Source organism: Meriones unguiculatus, chromosome 3, assembly GCF_030254825.1.
Source record: "Meriones unguiculatus strain TT.TT164.6M chromosome 3, Bangor_MerUng_6.1, whole genome shotgun sequence".
Lineage (NCBI taxonomy): Eukaryota > Metazoa > Chordata > Mammalia > Rodentia > Muridae > Meriones > Meriones unguiculatus.
Window position 1 is genome coordinate 180,083,594 of NC_083351.1, and position 13,317 is coordinate 180,096,910.

At 39.3% G+C, this 13,317-nt stretch overlaps 1 protein-coding gene across 5 annotated transcripts in view; it reads right to left on the bottom strand.

Annotated features, from left to right (window-relative positions):
• Nucleotides 1-13,317, bottom strand: part of Ptbp3 (polypyrimidine tract binding protein 3) — a 79,856-nt gene that overhangs the window by 41,594 nt on the left and 24,945 nt on the right. For 3 of the 5 annotated variants that reach the window (XM_060381144.1, XM_060381140.1, XM_060381142.1), the window contains 2 exons: nucleotides 12,846-12,924; nucleotides 4,350-4,519 (listed from right to left, as the gene is read on the bottom strand). In XM_060381144.1, coding sequence (XP_060237127.1) covers nucleotides 4,350-4,519; nucleotides 12,846-12,873 — 198 coding nt within the window. In that variant the 5' untranslated portion in view covers nucleotides 12,874-12,924. The remainder of the gene's footprint in view (nucleotides 1-4,349; nucleotides 4,520-12,845; nucleotides 12,925-13,317) is intronic. The other 2 variants (XM_060381143.1, XM_060381141.1) reach the window with 1 other exon arrangement.

Sequence of the window (13,317 nt, forward strand, 5' to 3'; positions counted from 1 at the left end):
GAGGTTCTCAAAATGCAAAGTTAAGAAGACAGTCTGACCCCAGGCATGGTGGGTAGGGGGCAGATAAAAGACCTAAACACATGTTTAGGTGTTTGTTTTGTTTTCAAAAGAAAACAAACAGTCAACATACATTTGAAAAACTGTTCACTACCATTATCAGGGAAGTAAAAATCAAACTTATAATTAGCGGTTTGATAACAGAATGTCTATTATCAAAAGAGACTATGAGCAGGGCCAGGCATGACGGTACATACCATTAATGATAGAAATCAAGAGGCAGAAGCAGGAGGATCTCTCAAGGCCAGCCTACCGTACATGGTGAGACACCGTCTCCAAAAACAAACCCATGTACTGCTGGGAGGAACATAAACTGATGTAGCCATTATACAAGCAGAACAGATTCCGTCTTAAATTTAAAAAAAAAAAAAATTAAATAGACCCAACATATAATCTAGCAGTCCATTACTGACTGTTTATTCAAAAGCAACAAAATCAGAAGGTCATAGAGTCATCTGTACTCCATATTTATTGCAACATTACTCACAGCAGCCAAAACATAGCACCAAATTATATCTGTTTATGATGAAATGATTCAGAATCATTTAATCGACAGAACTGGATATCGTCGTTTAGTAATCTATGCCAAGAACAGAAAGATAAGCAGTGCACTAGCTCACTAATTTGTAGAATCTTGAAAAATGCTATCTCACAAAAGTTAAGCTTGGAGTGGTAGTTACCAGAGGCTGGGGAAATTAGTCAGATGAAAAACAAAAACAAAAACAAAACAAAATATCAGCGTGTTCACATCAGTAGTTCTCAACCTTCCGAATACTTTGACTCTTTATGTTGTGATGACCCCAACCATAAAATTATTTTTGTTGCTATTTCATAACTGTAATTTTGCTACTATTATGAATTGTCACATAAATAACTAATACACAGGATAACTGATAATATGACCCCTGTATAAGGGTTTTTCGACTCCCAAAGGGATTTCGACCCAGAGGTCAAGAACAGCTCATCTAAGCTATCTTTAGGAGTAAAAGCTGCATTGTGCTTCTTTTCTCAGTTGGCTAACCAAACATACTTATAATATACTGTATCATTAAAAAGGCTAGAAAACAGAATTTTAAGTGTTTTCATCATAAATAAATAACACTGTGGAGAGGTAGCTCAAAGAATTATGTGACAAGCACGAACAAAGCCCTAAGCTCAACCCCTAATGCTGCTCCTTCTGGTGCCCCCATAAAAGAGACTGAGGGGGAGAATGTTTCAGGTGCTTTGAATCTGATTTAAATATATGATGCACTCATGAATTAAAATATCAAATGAGCTGGGCAGTAGTGATGCACTCCTTTATAATCCCAGCACTCAGGAGGCAGAGGCAGATCTCCATGAGTTCAAGGCCGGCCTGGTCTACAGAGTAAGTTCCAGGACAGCCAGGGCTATACAGAGAAATCCTGTCTCAAAAAACAAAAACAAAACAAACCACCAAAAAACCTACATCAAATAGTATCCCATTGGCATACAGAAATTGTATATTTGCATGTATCCTGAAAGATTTAAAAACAAAGCAGTTAGCTGGGTAGAAAATAGGAGGTGGTATGAGAAGAGTTGGGAGAGAGGAAAAGAGTATGATCAAACTCTTGAAATTCGCAAAAGTTCCAAAAATAAGTATTAAAATTTAAAAAAATATTTTAATGTAAAACTCATTGGAGCCCGGAGAGATGGCTCACAGGTTAAAAGCACTGGCTGTTCTTACAAAGGTCTTGAGTTCAATTCCCAGCAACCATATAGTGGCTCACAACCATCTATATTGAGATCTGATGCCCTCTTCTGGTGTGCAGGCATACATGCAGGCAGAACATTGTATAAATAATAAATAAATAATATTTTTTAAAAACCTCATTGTATAATGAAGCTTCTCTTACATCTCTCAAATTACTAAAGAAGCTACATGATAATTCTACAACTAAATAATTCTACAAATAGAATTTTTATAGTATTCAAGGATTTTTATGGAAGGAGGAGACAGGACATTGTTTTGGAATAGCCTAAAGCAACAAGTTACAACAGACAAAAGCAAAGGAAAATACTTACAGCAGTTAAAAAAGTAAATAAAATTTAAAAAATCAGCTCTTAAAAGAAAAGTGGCCTATTGCAAACCAACCCATTAAAATACGTATAATTTATTTTCCATTTTATATATATATGTGTGTGTGTGTGTGTGTGTGTGTGTATGTTACCTGCCTGTATACAACTGCACCACGTCTAAGCCTGGTGCCCGTGAAGTTGTGGAGAAGTTATGGCCCAGATTCCTTGGAACTGGGTTGCAGCTAGCTCTGAGCCACCATGTAGGGGCTGGAAACTGAACCTAGGTCCTCTTCATGAACAAGTGCTCTTAACTGCTGAGCTAAATAAACCTCTGCCTTTTAAAAAATGCTTGTTTCCACTTTTAGGACACTAACTGTTCAGTCATATCTGGTTAAATATTCAATTTTATTTTATAAATGAGGTAGCTCCCAAGTCTTTGTTTCTTTGGTTTAGTTTTGAGACAGGGTCTTTTTAAAAATTTTTTATTTTATTTTTATTAATTATAGTTTATTCACTTTGTATCCCAGCTGTAGCCCCTCCTCCCTCCCCTCCAATTCTACTCTCCTTTCCTCCCTCTTCTTCTCCTATGCCCCTCCCCCAGTCCAAAGATAGGGGAGGTCCTGCTCCCCCTCCATCTTACCCTAGCCTATCAGGTCTCATCAGGATTGGCTGCACTGTATTCCTCTGTGGCCTGGTAAGGCTGCTCCCCCCTCAGGGGGAAGTAATCAAAGAGCCAGCTCCTGAGTTCATGTCAGAGACAGTCCCTGTTCCCATTACTAGGGAACCCTCTTGGACACTGAGCTGCCATGGGCTACATCTGAGCAGAGGTTCTAGGTTATCTCCATGAATGGTCCTTGGTTGGAGTATCAGTCTCAGAAAAGACCCCTTTGCCCAGATTTTTTGGTTCTGTTGCTCTCCTTGTGGAGCTCCTGTCCTCTCCAGGTCTTTCTATCTCCCCCTTCTTTCATAAGATTCCCCGTACTCTGCCCAAAGTTTGGCAATGAGTCTCAGCATCTGCTTTGATACCCTGCTGAGTAGAGTCTTTCAGAGGCCCTCTGTGGTAGGCTCCTGTCCTGTACCCTGTTTTCTCCCTCTTCCTATGTCCATCCCATTTGCCTTTCTGAATGAAGATTGCATATCTTACCTAGGGTCCTCCTTCTTGATTAGCTTCCTTAGGTGTACAGATTTGAGTATGATTATCCTATATTGTATGTCTAATATTCACGTATAAATGAGTGTATACCATGAGTGTCTTTCTGCTTCTGGGATATCTCACTCAGGATGATCTTTTCTAGATCCCACCATTTGCCTGAAATTTTCACAATTTCCTTGTTTTTAAATGCTGAGTAGTGTTCCAGCACAGCCAGAGCTATATTAAAAGGCTGTGTCTCATGCAGTAGAGAGGCAGGGTCTTTTAACATAGCTCTGGCTATGCTGGAACTTACTATGTATGGAACTCACCAGGCTGCCCTTGAACTCACAGAGATTCACCTGCCTCTGCCTCTCCAGTGCTGGGACTAAAGGCATGTACCACTATGCCAAGCTATGCCCAACTCTTAAATCCCATGTAAAGGCCCATTAGATCCTTAGCTTATAATGTTAACTGCTTAGTTTGGAAAACTTGCTTAGTTGGACAAACGAAAAGTTAATTTAAAATTTCTCCATCAGGGTCACCTAGTAATTATAAGATATTTTTAAATTTTAAGATAATTTTTAGAAAACAAAAGTAAGTAAAATACAAATTAGGTCTTAAAAAAGAAAATGACCCCAAATCAATAGGCAAGATTGTTCACTGTATTAATTTTTGTTTATACTCATACAAGGAAAAAAATCTACTTAAAAATGAACTAGTGAAGCTGGTTCAGGTTATGCGCGCCTACAATCCCAGCACATAGGAGGCAGAGGCAGGTGGATCTGAGTTCCAGGCCAGCCTCATTCACAGCATGAGTTCTAGGACAGCTGAGGCTACACAGGGAAACCCTGTCTCGGGAAGAACAAACAAGCAAAAGAACTAGCTTGTGGTGAGAGAGTAAGAAAAGCTGAATAGCCGTCAAGGTGCTACTGGTCCCAGATACTCGGAGGGCTGAGCTTTAGAAATGCCACTCGAGTTTATGAATTTTCTATCATCCAGAGCAACACAGAGACCCTGTCTCAAGTCACCTAGTTAATTCTTAAGTTAAAGAAAACAAAAAACTGTATGAAATACTAACACCCAAAAGATAATCACCCAGTGTCAATTTCCAAATATTACATACCTGGCTTTTTCCTTTCAACATCAAAAGATTAGTTACTTTGCCAAATGGTAGACCTAATGATATGACCTCTGCTTCGGTGACATCACATGGAATTTTGCGAAGATGGAGAACACGAGAAGGCGAACAGGGTGGTCTATCTCCTTTAAATTTCTTGTTGTCATTCCCATTAGCTAAAAAAACATAAGATTTTTTTTTTTAATTACTGAAACTAATTTGGGTTGACACATTGCATATCAGGTTCAAAATTCATGAAGCTATAGAGTTGGTGAAAATCATGATTAAGAAATGAAACCAACCTCCTCATGATAACAGCACTTTTGGTTTCCATTGTGGCCATAAAGTTTTTTAATTGCTGTCTGATTTTTCTGAGAAGTATTAGGGTAAATGAATTATATTGCTTCATAGTCATGTATCATTTTCATGGGGCAAGCATGCCACGCAAGTATACCTTTTCTGTATTTGCATACACAGTACTTTAATTACAACTGCTTACAGTATTCAACACAGCGACGATCTGTACAGGTTTGCAGGCTGGGGCATAAGGAAAACTACATATACCATATACACCTATTATCCATGAAATCTAAAAGTCTAATTTATTTATTTAGACAACCAGGAAAAAAAGATTTTTAAAAGACTTGACAAAAAAATCTGAAGGATGCTGGAAAGATGGCTCACGGGTTAAAAGCACTGGCTGCTCTTCCAGAGGGCCCAGGTTCTACTCCAGCACCCACATGGCGGCTCACAATGTCATTACTCCAGTTCCACGGAATCTGACACCCTTGCAGACATACATGCACGCAAAACACCAATGCACATAAAATAAAAATAAATCATTTTTTATAATAATCAAATTAAAAGGTCATAAACAATCATGTGGAGATTAAAAGCCAAAAGCCCGCAAGATGGCTGACTGGGTACCCGTTGTCAAACTGGATGGCCTAAGAACCACTCAGTAGAAAGAGAAAGAGAGGATAAACTTCTGGAAGTTTTGCTCTGAGTGCACTGTTGCTCACACTCCCCTACACACACAGAATAAATACAGAATATGGTACCAACAAACAACATGAAAATATTAATGTAGTTTTTATAAATGTTTTATTTCACCAAGTAACACTAAAAATGATCAAATATCTTGTTTTGAAAAGTGTGAAAGAAGTGTTTTTGTTTATTGACCTGTTTATTTATTTAGCAAATGCCAGGCAAATACTATACTATGACATTATATTCCCTAACCCTTGTGTTCTTGGCAGTTTTGTTTTTTAAATGAAGCCCAGGCAAGCCTGAGACTCATCCATCTTTCCATCATCACCTCACAAGTGAGGCAATTACGGCTGAGAGCCACTGTGCCAGGTTGTATATATGTGTATACCAGATGCATGTGCAGGTACCTGTGGGGGCCTGAAGGGCCTCGAGAGCTCTACAGGTAGAGTTACTGGCAGTTGGGAGCCTCCTAATGTGAGAACTGGCAACTGAATTCAGGTCATCTGTAAAGTAGCAAACACTCATAATATGTTCTGTCTGCATGTACACCTGCACACCAGATCTCATCACAGATGGTTGTGAGCCACCATGTGGTTGCTGAGAATTGAACTCAGGACCTACGGAAGAGCAGCCAGTGCTCTGAGCCATCCCTGCAGCCCAGCAGAAAATCTTAGCTGCTAAGCCATCTCTCCAGCCCTGATGCTCAGGTTATTTTTATTATTTATTGTTGTTATTAATGTATTCCAGGTGGGCTCAGTGGCACCCGTATTGGAGATGCTGAGGTAGGAGGATTAAGAGAGTTCAATGGCTGGTTAAACAAAGGGTTGCTCAGAAGAAAGTAAGACATACTTTAGAGCACGGGTATGGGTTGCTCAAAGAAGAGTCACAAAAAATAAACTATACACAAGTGTCATCTATTATTTGATCTTTTGATTTAATATTGATAATTAGGCTTTAGTAATAATTCTTTATCATTCTTTGTTAGTTTCTTTTTCTGTTTTATTTTGTATGTTACCAACAACTATAATTATGCTTTTATTGTCATAACGGTTTGTCTCCACTCATTGATGTAGTGACATATTTTATAATTTCCTGGTTTTGACCTGTTTTGTATGCATGGATTAAGCCAATGGGAGTATTATTTCAGTATGTTATGTTAACTCAAACAGAGAGGTAAGAGTGCTGTAATTCAAACACCAAACTACAGACTTGGATGCATTTTTACATTTTTTTAAAAATTATTTATTTATTTATTATGTATGCAGAGTCCTGCTTACATGTACACCTGCATGACACAAGAGGACACCAGATCTCATTACAGATGGTTGTGAGCCACCATGTGGTAGCTGGGAGTTGAACTTGGGACCTTTGGAAGAGTAGTCAGTCCTCTTAACCTCAGCCATCTCTCCAGCCCATATTTTAAGATCTTTGAATGTGGGCAGGTGATAGGGGATTTGATTTCTTGATTAGAAACAAGATTTTCTAATACAATTTTCTACTCATAATTTATGACTACTTTCTCAAATTATAAAATTGCACAATATCACTTCTTAGTCACTGTTCTATTGCTGAATTCAGAGACACCATGATTAAAGCAACTCTTACCAAAAAAGAGGGGGGAGGGGCATTTAATTGAGGCCTAGCTTACAGTTTCAGAGGTTTAGAGTATAGCACACCCATGATGCTGGAGAAGTACTGAGAGCTATATCTTGACCCCACTGCCTAAGAGAGACTGACACTGTGCCTGGCTTGGGCTTTTCAACCCATAACTCCACACTTCCCAGCGATATACTTCCTCTAGCAAGGGCACACCTACCCAATAAGGCCACACCTAACTATTCTCAAGTATTGCCACTACCTGATGACTAAGCCTTCAAATAGCTGAGCCTATGGAGGCTGTTTTTATTCAAATCACCACTAACACCATTACTTCCCTCCTTAAGGAAGAGGGTAAGGAAAGTTAAAGCAGGACTTCATCACTGTCAATCTTCTTTTGCCACTGACCTTCCAGTTTCAAGTGGAAGAAAGAAATTGGTTTTATTCTTATGTGCCAGTCTAGTTAATATTTTGGACATTCTGTTTTGAAAGGAAAGGAAAACAGACATCAGAGTGACCACTAAGAGTCTTAATCATATACACATTCAATTGTGTATACTGTATTCATTGTGTGTAGATGTTAGAACTCTTATAACTACATCAATGTATTTCTCTATGGTTTTGTTTGTACTGTAGTCATATAATAGAGTTCAGTAAACAGACGGCATAATCAGCAAACCAAATCAAGAAGTAGAATTCTGGGCTGGAAAGATGGCTCAGCAGTTAAGACCTCTTGCTGGTACTCTTCGCAGAGGACCTGAACTCAGTTCCCAGCACCCACACCAGGTGGCTGATGACCACCTATAACCCTAGTTCTAAGGAATCCAAACCCCCTCTACTAGTATCCTGAGACACCCACACACAATGCATTCACTCACACAGAAACACATGTGTTTCATATACATGAGTCTTTCCGTTTTCATTTATCTTCCAAGCATATTGTTAATTTTATTCTTGACAACATAGATTAGTATTTTTGTGTTTAAACACAATATAAGTGAGCCAAGAATATAACAATACTGACTTTTATTTAACATTATGCTTGTAAAGTTAATCACATTGCATATTATGTGTTTGTAATAGCAACACACAAAACTATGAGTGACTCGGACTCTGAGGTTTGTCTCTTGCTAAGAGGTAACCCTCATCTTTACAACTGAGATGAAAGGCGGAACTCCTCCAGGCAGCAGGAGAAAAGAAAAACACTATACAGAGGTGGCCACACGGGTCCCATAAAATACTTTAGTCAAGGCCAAGCGTAGCCAAAAGGAAGACTTTAAAAGTAGCTGTTTAATCTGAGTAACAATGGACTGAAATAAAAATCAGTTGTTTGTTTGGTTTTTTTTAGTGAACAAAAAGAACAGCATCACAGTCTCTGCCGTTAGTTGTACAACTATATTTTAAAAGACATTATGATTTTTGAAGTGTTAATTCTTTTCATAGTTCTCAGAGGACATAAAATAAACTTAGAAGGACAGAACCATGTTCACGTTCCCAGATATAAAAACATTGCCTGTGTCACACATGTGCAGGTGCACACTCAAATTCATATGCATGTTAAGCTGGGATCCACTGTAAGGATTCAGAAGTGTGCCAGTATCATGTAATAAGTGACCCCTCCCACCAAGAGAGGGTTTCTCTATGTAGCCTTGGCTGTCCTGGATGCACTTTGTAGACCAGGCTGGCCTTGAACTCATAGAGATCTGTATCCTCACATGTACACACACGTACACACACACACACACACACACACACACACACCAGTAAAACCAGCATATTACAAACAACAAATTTAATGTATGCTCAATCAAAGTCTTTTTAAGTCTATTTTACAAGTAAAGCTCATAAGAAGATAGTCTTTGCTTTGGAACAAAGCTTCATAATTTAAAGCTCTTACAGAATATGTATCTACAAGAAAGAAAGGGTTTAATTATACTTATTGGTTTTCTATGTGCACATGTGCAGACATGTGTGTGTGTCACAGCAGACATGCAGATGTCAGAGGACAATGGAAGTCAGTTCTGTCCTTCCACACTTAGGAAGTGCCTGGGAATCAAATTCAGGTCATGAGGCTTGGCACCAAGTGCCTTTCCCTTCTGAGTACCTCAAGCAGACCATAGTACCCGAGACCTTAAAAGAACATGAACAATATCTAACAAGAATAACCATAGGTCCCAGCTTACCTGAGTCACAACTTGGCACCAGTGTTTCAGTATCCTTATGCAACATAAAAAAAAAAATCTACATTTTAAATATATCTACATTACTAGTAGCTGTACGAAATAATACAGATTTGGGCTTTGGCAGCTTTGCTTCCTTAGCGCTGGGTTTTGCTATAGTCTCATCTACTCATTTAGACAGAGCGCTTAAATCTGAAAGTTAATCAATGACCGACTGACAGTCTTTACAGTAAAATCTCTCATGGACAATACACAGAGCTTTTGATTTAAAAGCAGCAGGTACCATAGGATATGAGTAAGGAGGAACAGTTAGCTTTTCTAAGCAGCTTTCAATCTTGCTACCTACTGCCTACTCTCTACTCTCTCCTTTACACACACACACACACTCACTTTTTTTTTTAATGTAGCCAAGGATGATATTGAAGTTCTGATCCTTTTGCCTCCACCTCCCAAGTGCTGGGAATAAAGGCATGCATCAATGTTGGACCATTTGGTAGCTAGACCAACAGAGAAAATGTGGGAATCTTGGGCAAGGTACACACGAAATAGAACTTTATCACTATTCTGTTTAAAATCTGCAATAAATCAACTTACAATCTTCCTTAATTAATTTCACAATGCAGTTTTCCTGTATATACTATGAAGAGATAGTTAGCGACTCCATTAGCAGACTATAACAGTTCAGTTTTGTCATCCTTTGCTAACTTTACAAAATCACTTAGTAAGCCAGGCACAGTGGTACACGCCTACAATCCCAGCACTCAGGGAGGCAGAGGCAGGCAGATCTCGGTGAGTTTGAGGTCAGCCTGGCCTACAAAGCCTGTCCAGGGCAGCCAAGGCAACACAGAGAAACCCTGTCTCAAAAAAAAAAAAGAAGAAGAAATCACTTATTACATGATACTGGCATACTTCTGAATATTTTCAGTAAATCCCAACCTAACATTACAGGAGTAATTCTATTTAGTATGTTTAAATTCAGTTTAAAAAGTTCAACATTAAAGGTAAAAGGTATCATCATTTTGAGGTAAGATACAATTTTGTAGTGAAGGCTGGCCGAGAACTTGTCACTGAATTCAAAATCCTGCTTCCTGAGTCCTACCTAAATTTTGAGGTAACAGTAAACTACAATTATTGGTGCCACACACTAAAGGTAAGAACACTGTTCTTACTGAAAAGCACAGACAAAAAGGCCCAAAAGAAATGTTAAGGCGCAGTTTTAACAATCAAAACTCAACTGCGTGGAGCCTTATCTAGCAACTAGCACTGTCTTGCAGCAACATTCCAAGACAAAGTCCCAATGGCCTACGGCACCTGACTACCAAAGATCAGTCTCTAGAAAGGCAACTAGTGCTGTAAAGCTTACTATTCAACAAGATGGCAGAGAGTTAAGTCTGCCCTTCAGATATCACTGTTGCCTCAGCTTTGGACCCCACACAAATGGTCTAAAAGCTCACTGAGTAACCTGCCCCTCTACTAATGCAAAGGCACCCTCCCCTCAGTAGCACAAGCCCTCCACGAGCTTACAGCTACGCCGCAATGTATGCAATAAGCTCTCTACTTCAGCTTTTTGGTAAATTTATAGCCATGCTCCATTAGCCTATTATTGTTGTTCAAAAATTTTATAAGGCAGCCATATACTTGCAAGAGGTTTGGTACAAACCTAATTCCTGTTTTTCAAACAAGAAACTTTCTACAACAGAAAGTAGTTTCTAGACCCTTAAAGTATTTTTAAATTCATATACAGATTAGCTACAAAAATTTTTGATGCTGGAGTTAGAGGCAGCTGTGAGCCAGACTCACACTGTCACATTATGAATGCCTGTAACACCAGAAGCATTCTGGAGGCACAGGTAGAAAAATCAGAAGTTCAGACAAACCTGGGTTTGGGCAATTACAAAAAAAAAAAAAAAAGAAGAAGTTATTTAAATGTTTCTTGGTGCTAGAGATGCAATGTCATCCTAATATATGCAAGGTCTTGGGTGCAATGCCCAGCCTGATGGAAAAAAAAAAAGTTTGTTCTATATTATTACTAAATGGAAGTCATAAGGAAAATCAGGGTTCTGTTAATTTAAAACATGCATGCGCGCGCACGCACACACACACACACACACACACTCACTCACTTCAGGAGACAGTGCTCTGAGAATCTAGGACATTCTAGGAGGAACACTGAGAGAGATGTGAATCAAACAAGTCTAGATGAGTAAGGAGGGTCTATCTAACATATACAAGGACTAGCAACATCCCCTCATGCCTTGGCTAAAAAAAAAAAAAAAATCAAATATAGAGAAATGAAAACTGTAAACTCCAAAATGGAATACCCAATGACGCTCCAAGGGTTCTCTGTTATCCACCCCCAACACTCCCCACTGGGGTTATAGACATGGGCAGTCACCCGCTTTCCCTGGGTACTGGCCATCCAGATCAGGCTCCCAATGCTTGTATAGGAAGTTGGAGAAGGCAAAAATGAGTAAATCAGAAATTTATTCTTATTGTCCAAAACAATGTATTTTTTAAGGAGAAAGAAACAAAATATGTAAGAGAAGATGCTGGGTGATGGCAGCGCTCACCTTTAATCCCAGCACTCAGGAGGCAGAGGCAGATAATCTCTGTGACTTCAAGGCCAGCCTGGTGTACAAAGTGAGTCCAGGACAGCCAGGGCTTGGTTACACAGAGAAACCCTGTCTCGAGAATCCAAAAACCAAGCAAGACAGGTGTGCTAGTCCTATACAAGTCCAACTGGAATCCCAGGAGGAGACAACTCTAGAGTTGGATCACTCCTAAGAAGGTAATGAAAATGCCAGTAATGGTGTTCAAGCCTATCTGTACCTCTGATGCATCACCTAAGAGCTCTATAAACAAAGGCAAATCGTCTTCCTGACACAAAAACCTCAGGGGTAAGTCAGGCCCTTAGCATATCTTCATTGCTTCCAAGTTATTCTGAGTGTCCTGGTTATCCTGATTGCCAACTTAAGGACACTTACAACAGACTCACCTGGCAGATAAGCCCTTGGGGGTAGCCTAGGAAGGCTTTCCAAAGAGGCTTTACTGACTTGGGAAGACCCACCCCGAAGGTGGGCAGTATCTTTCCATGGTTGAGGGAGGCTTCCAGACTGAATAAAAAACGTTAAAGGTAGTGAGTACTAGCACTCACCTTTGCTTCCTTATAGGAGACAGAGGTAAATTCAGGCTATCTTCTGCTATCAGTCTTCACCTCGATTTTTGAGACAGGGTCTCTCACTAAACCTAGAGCTCCTTGTTTTGGCTAGACTGGCTGTCCAGCAAGCTCCAGAGATTCTTGGTTTTCTCCCCGTCACAATCCAACACTGGAGTTACAGACATAGGCAATAACCAGCTTTACATGGGTACTGGTCAAGCACTTGCACAAAAACTACACGCATCTTCCCAGCCTCTTCTCTGGTGATTCTAAAGCGAACTCAACTTTACAAAGTTGCCTTTAGTCTCAACTCCCATATCACTCTGTTCACATGTTTGTGTTGGTAAATTCTCTGCCTACAAAATCTTTTCAATTAAGTTTTTGGTAGATGTACAACATAGTGAACCCATTCCTAAATTTCTCCAACAAATAACATCTTTTTTCCTTAGCTGACTCTTTCTACTGTTACTGAGTAAAAATTACACAGATTTTCCCTGTAAACAGTGGCACATAAGAACAATTAGAAAAACAAGAACAAAGGTCACAGAAAGAAAACTTGGGAGGGGTGTTAAAACTTACCATACACACCTGCAGTAGAATTGTTCATGGTAGACGGTCCGTTAACGACACCAGAAGAAAGAAGCTCATCAGATCCCCGCTGAAAAGCAAAATTAGTGCTCAATTAATAAAACAAGTTTTAAAATACTTGTTTATATTTACTACTAAATTTGCTAAAAGTTATTATTTTATTTAAATATAAAGATATTTAAAGTTAGCAGCAAACTGTGGTAAACAAAACATACATACAGCAGATGCAAAAAATAAAAAAAAAGGCACTCCTGAGTGAGGTAACCCAGACCCAGAAAGACACACATGGTATGTACTCACTTATAAGTGGATTTTAGTATATGACAGGATAAGACATTCTCCAATGCAGACCCCAAGAAGATTAAGTCCTCTGGGCATCTTAGGCTTCATGTTGGCCCACTAGTTAGAGGAGTCGGGATATCTCTGACATGGACTATGTTGCCTGCTTTTTGATCACTTCCCC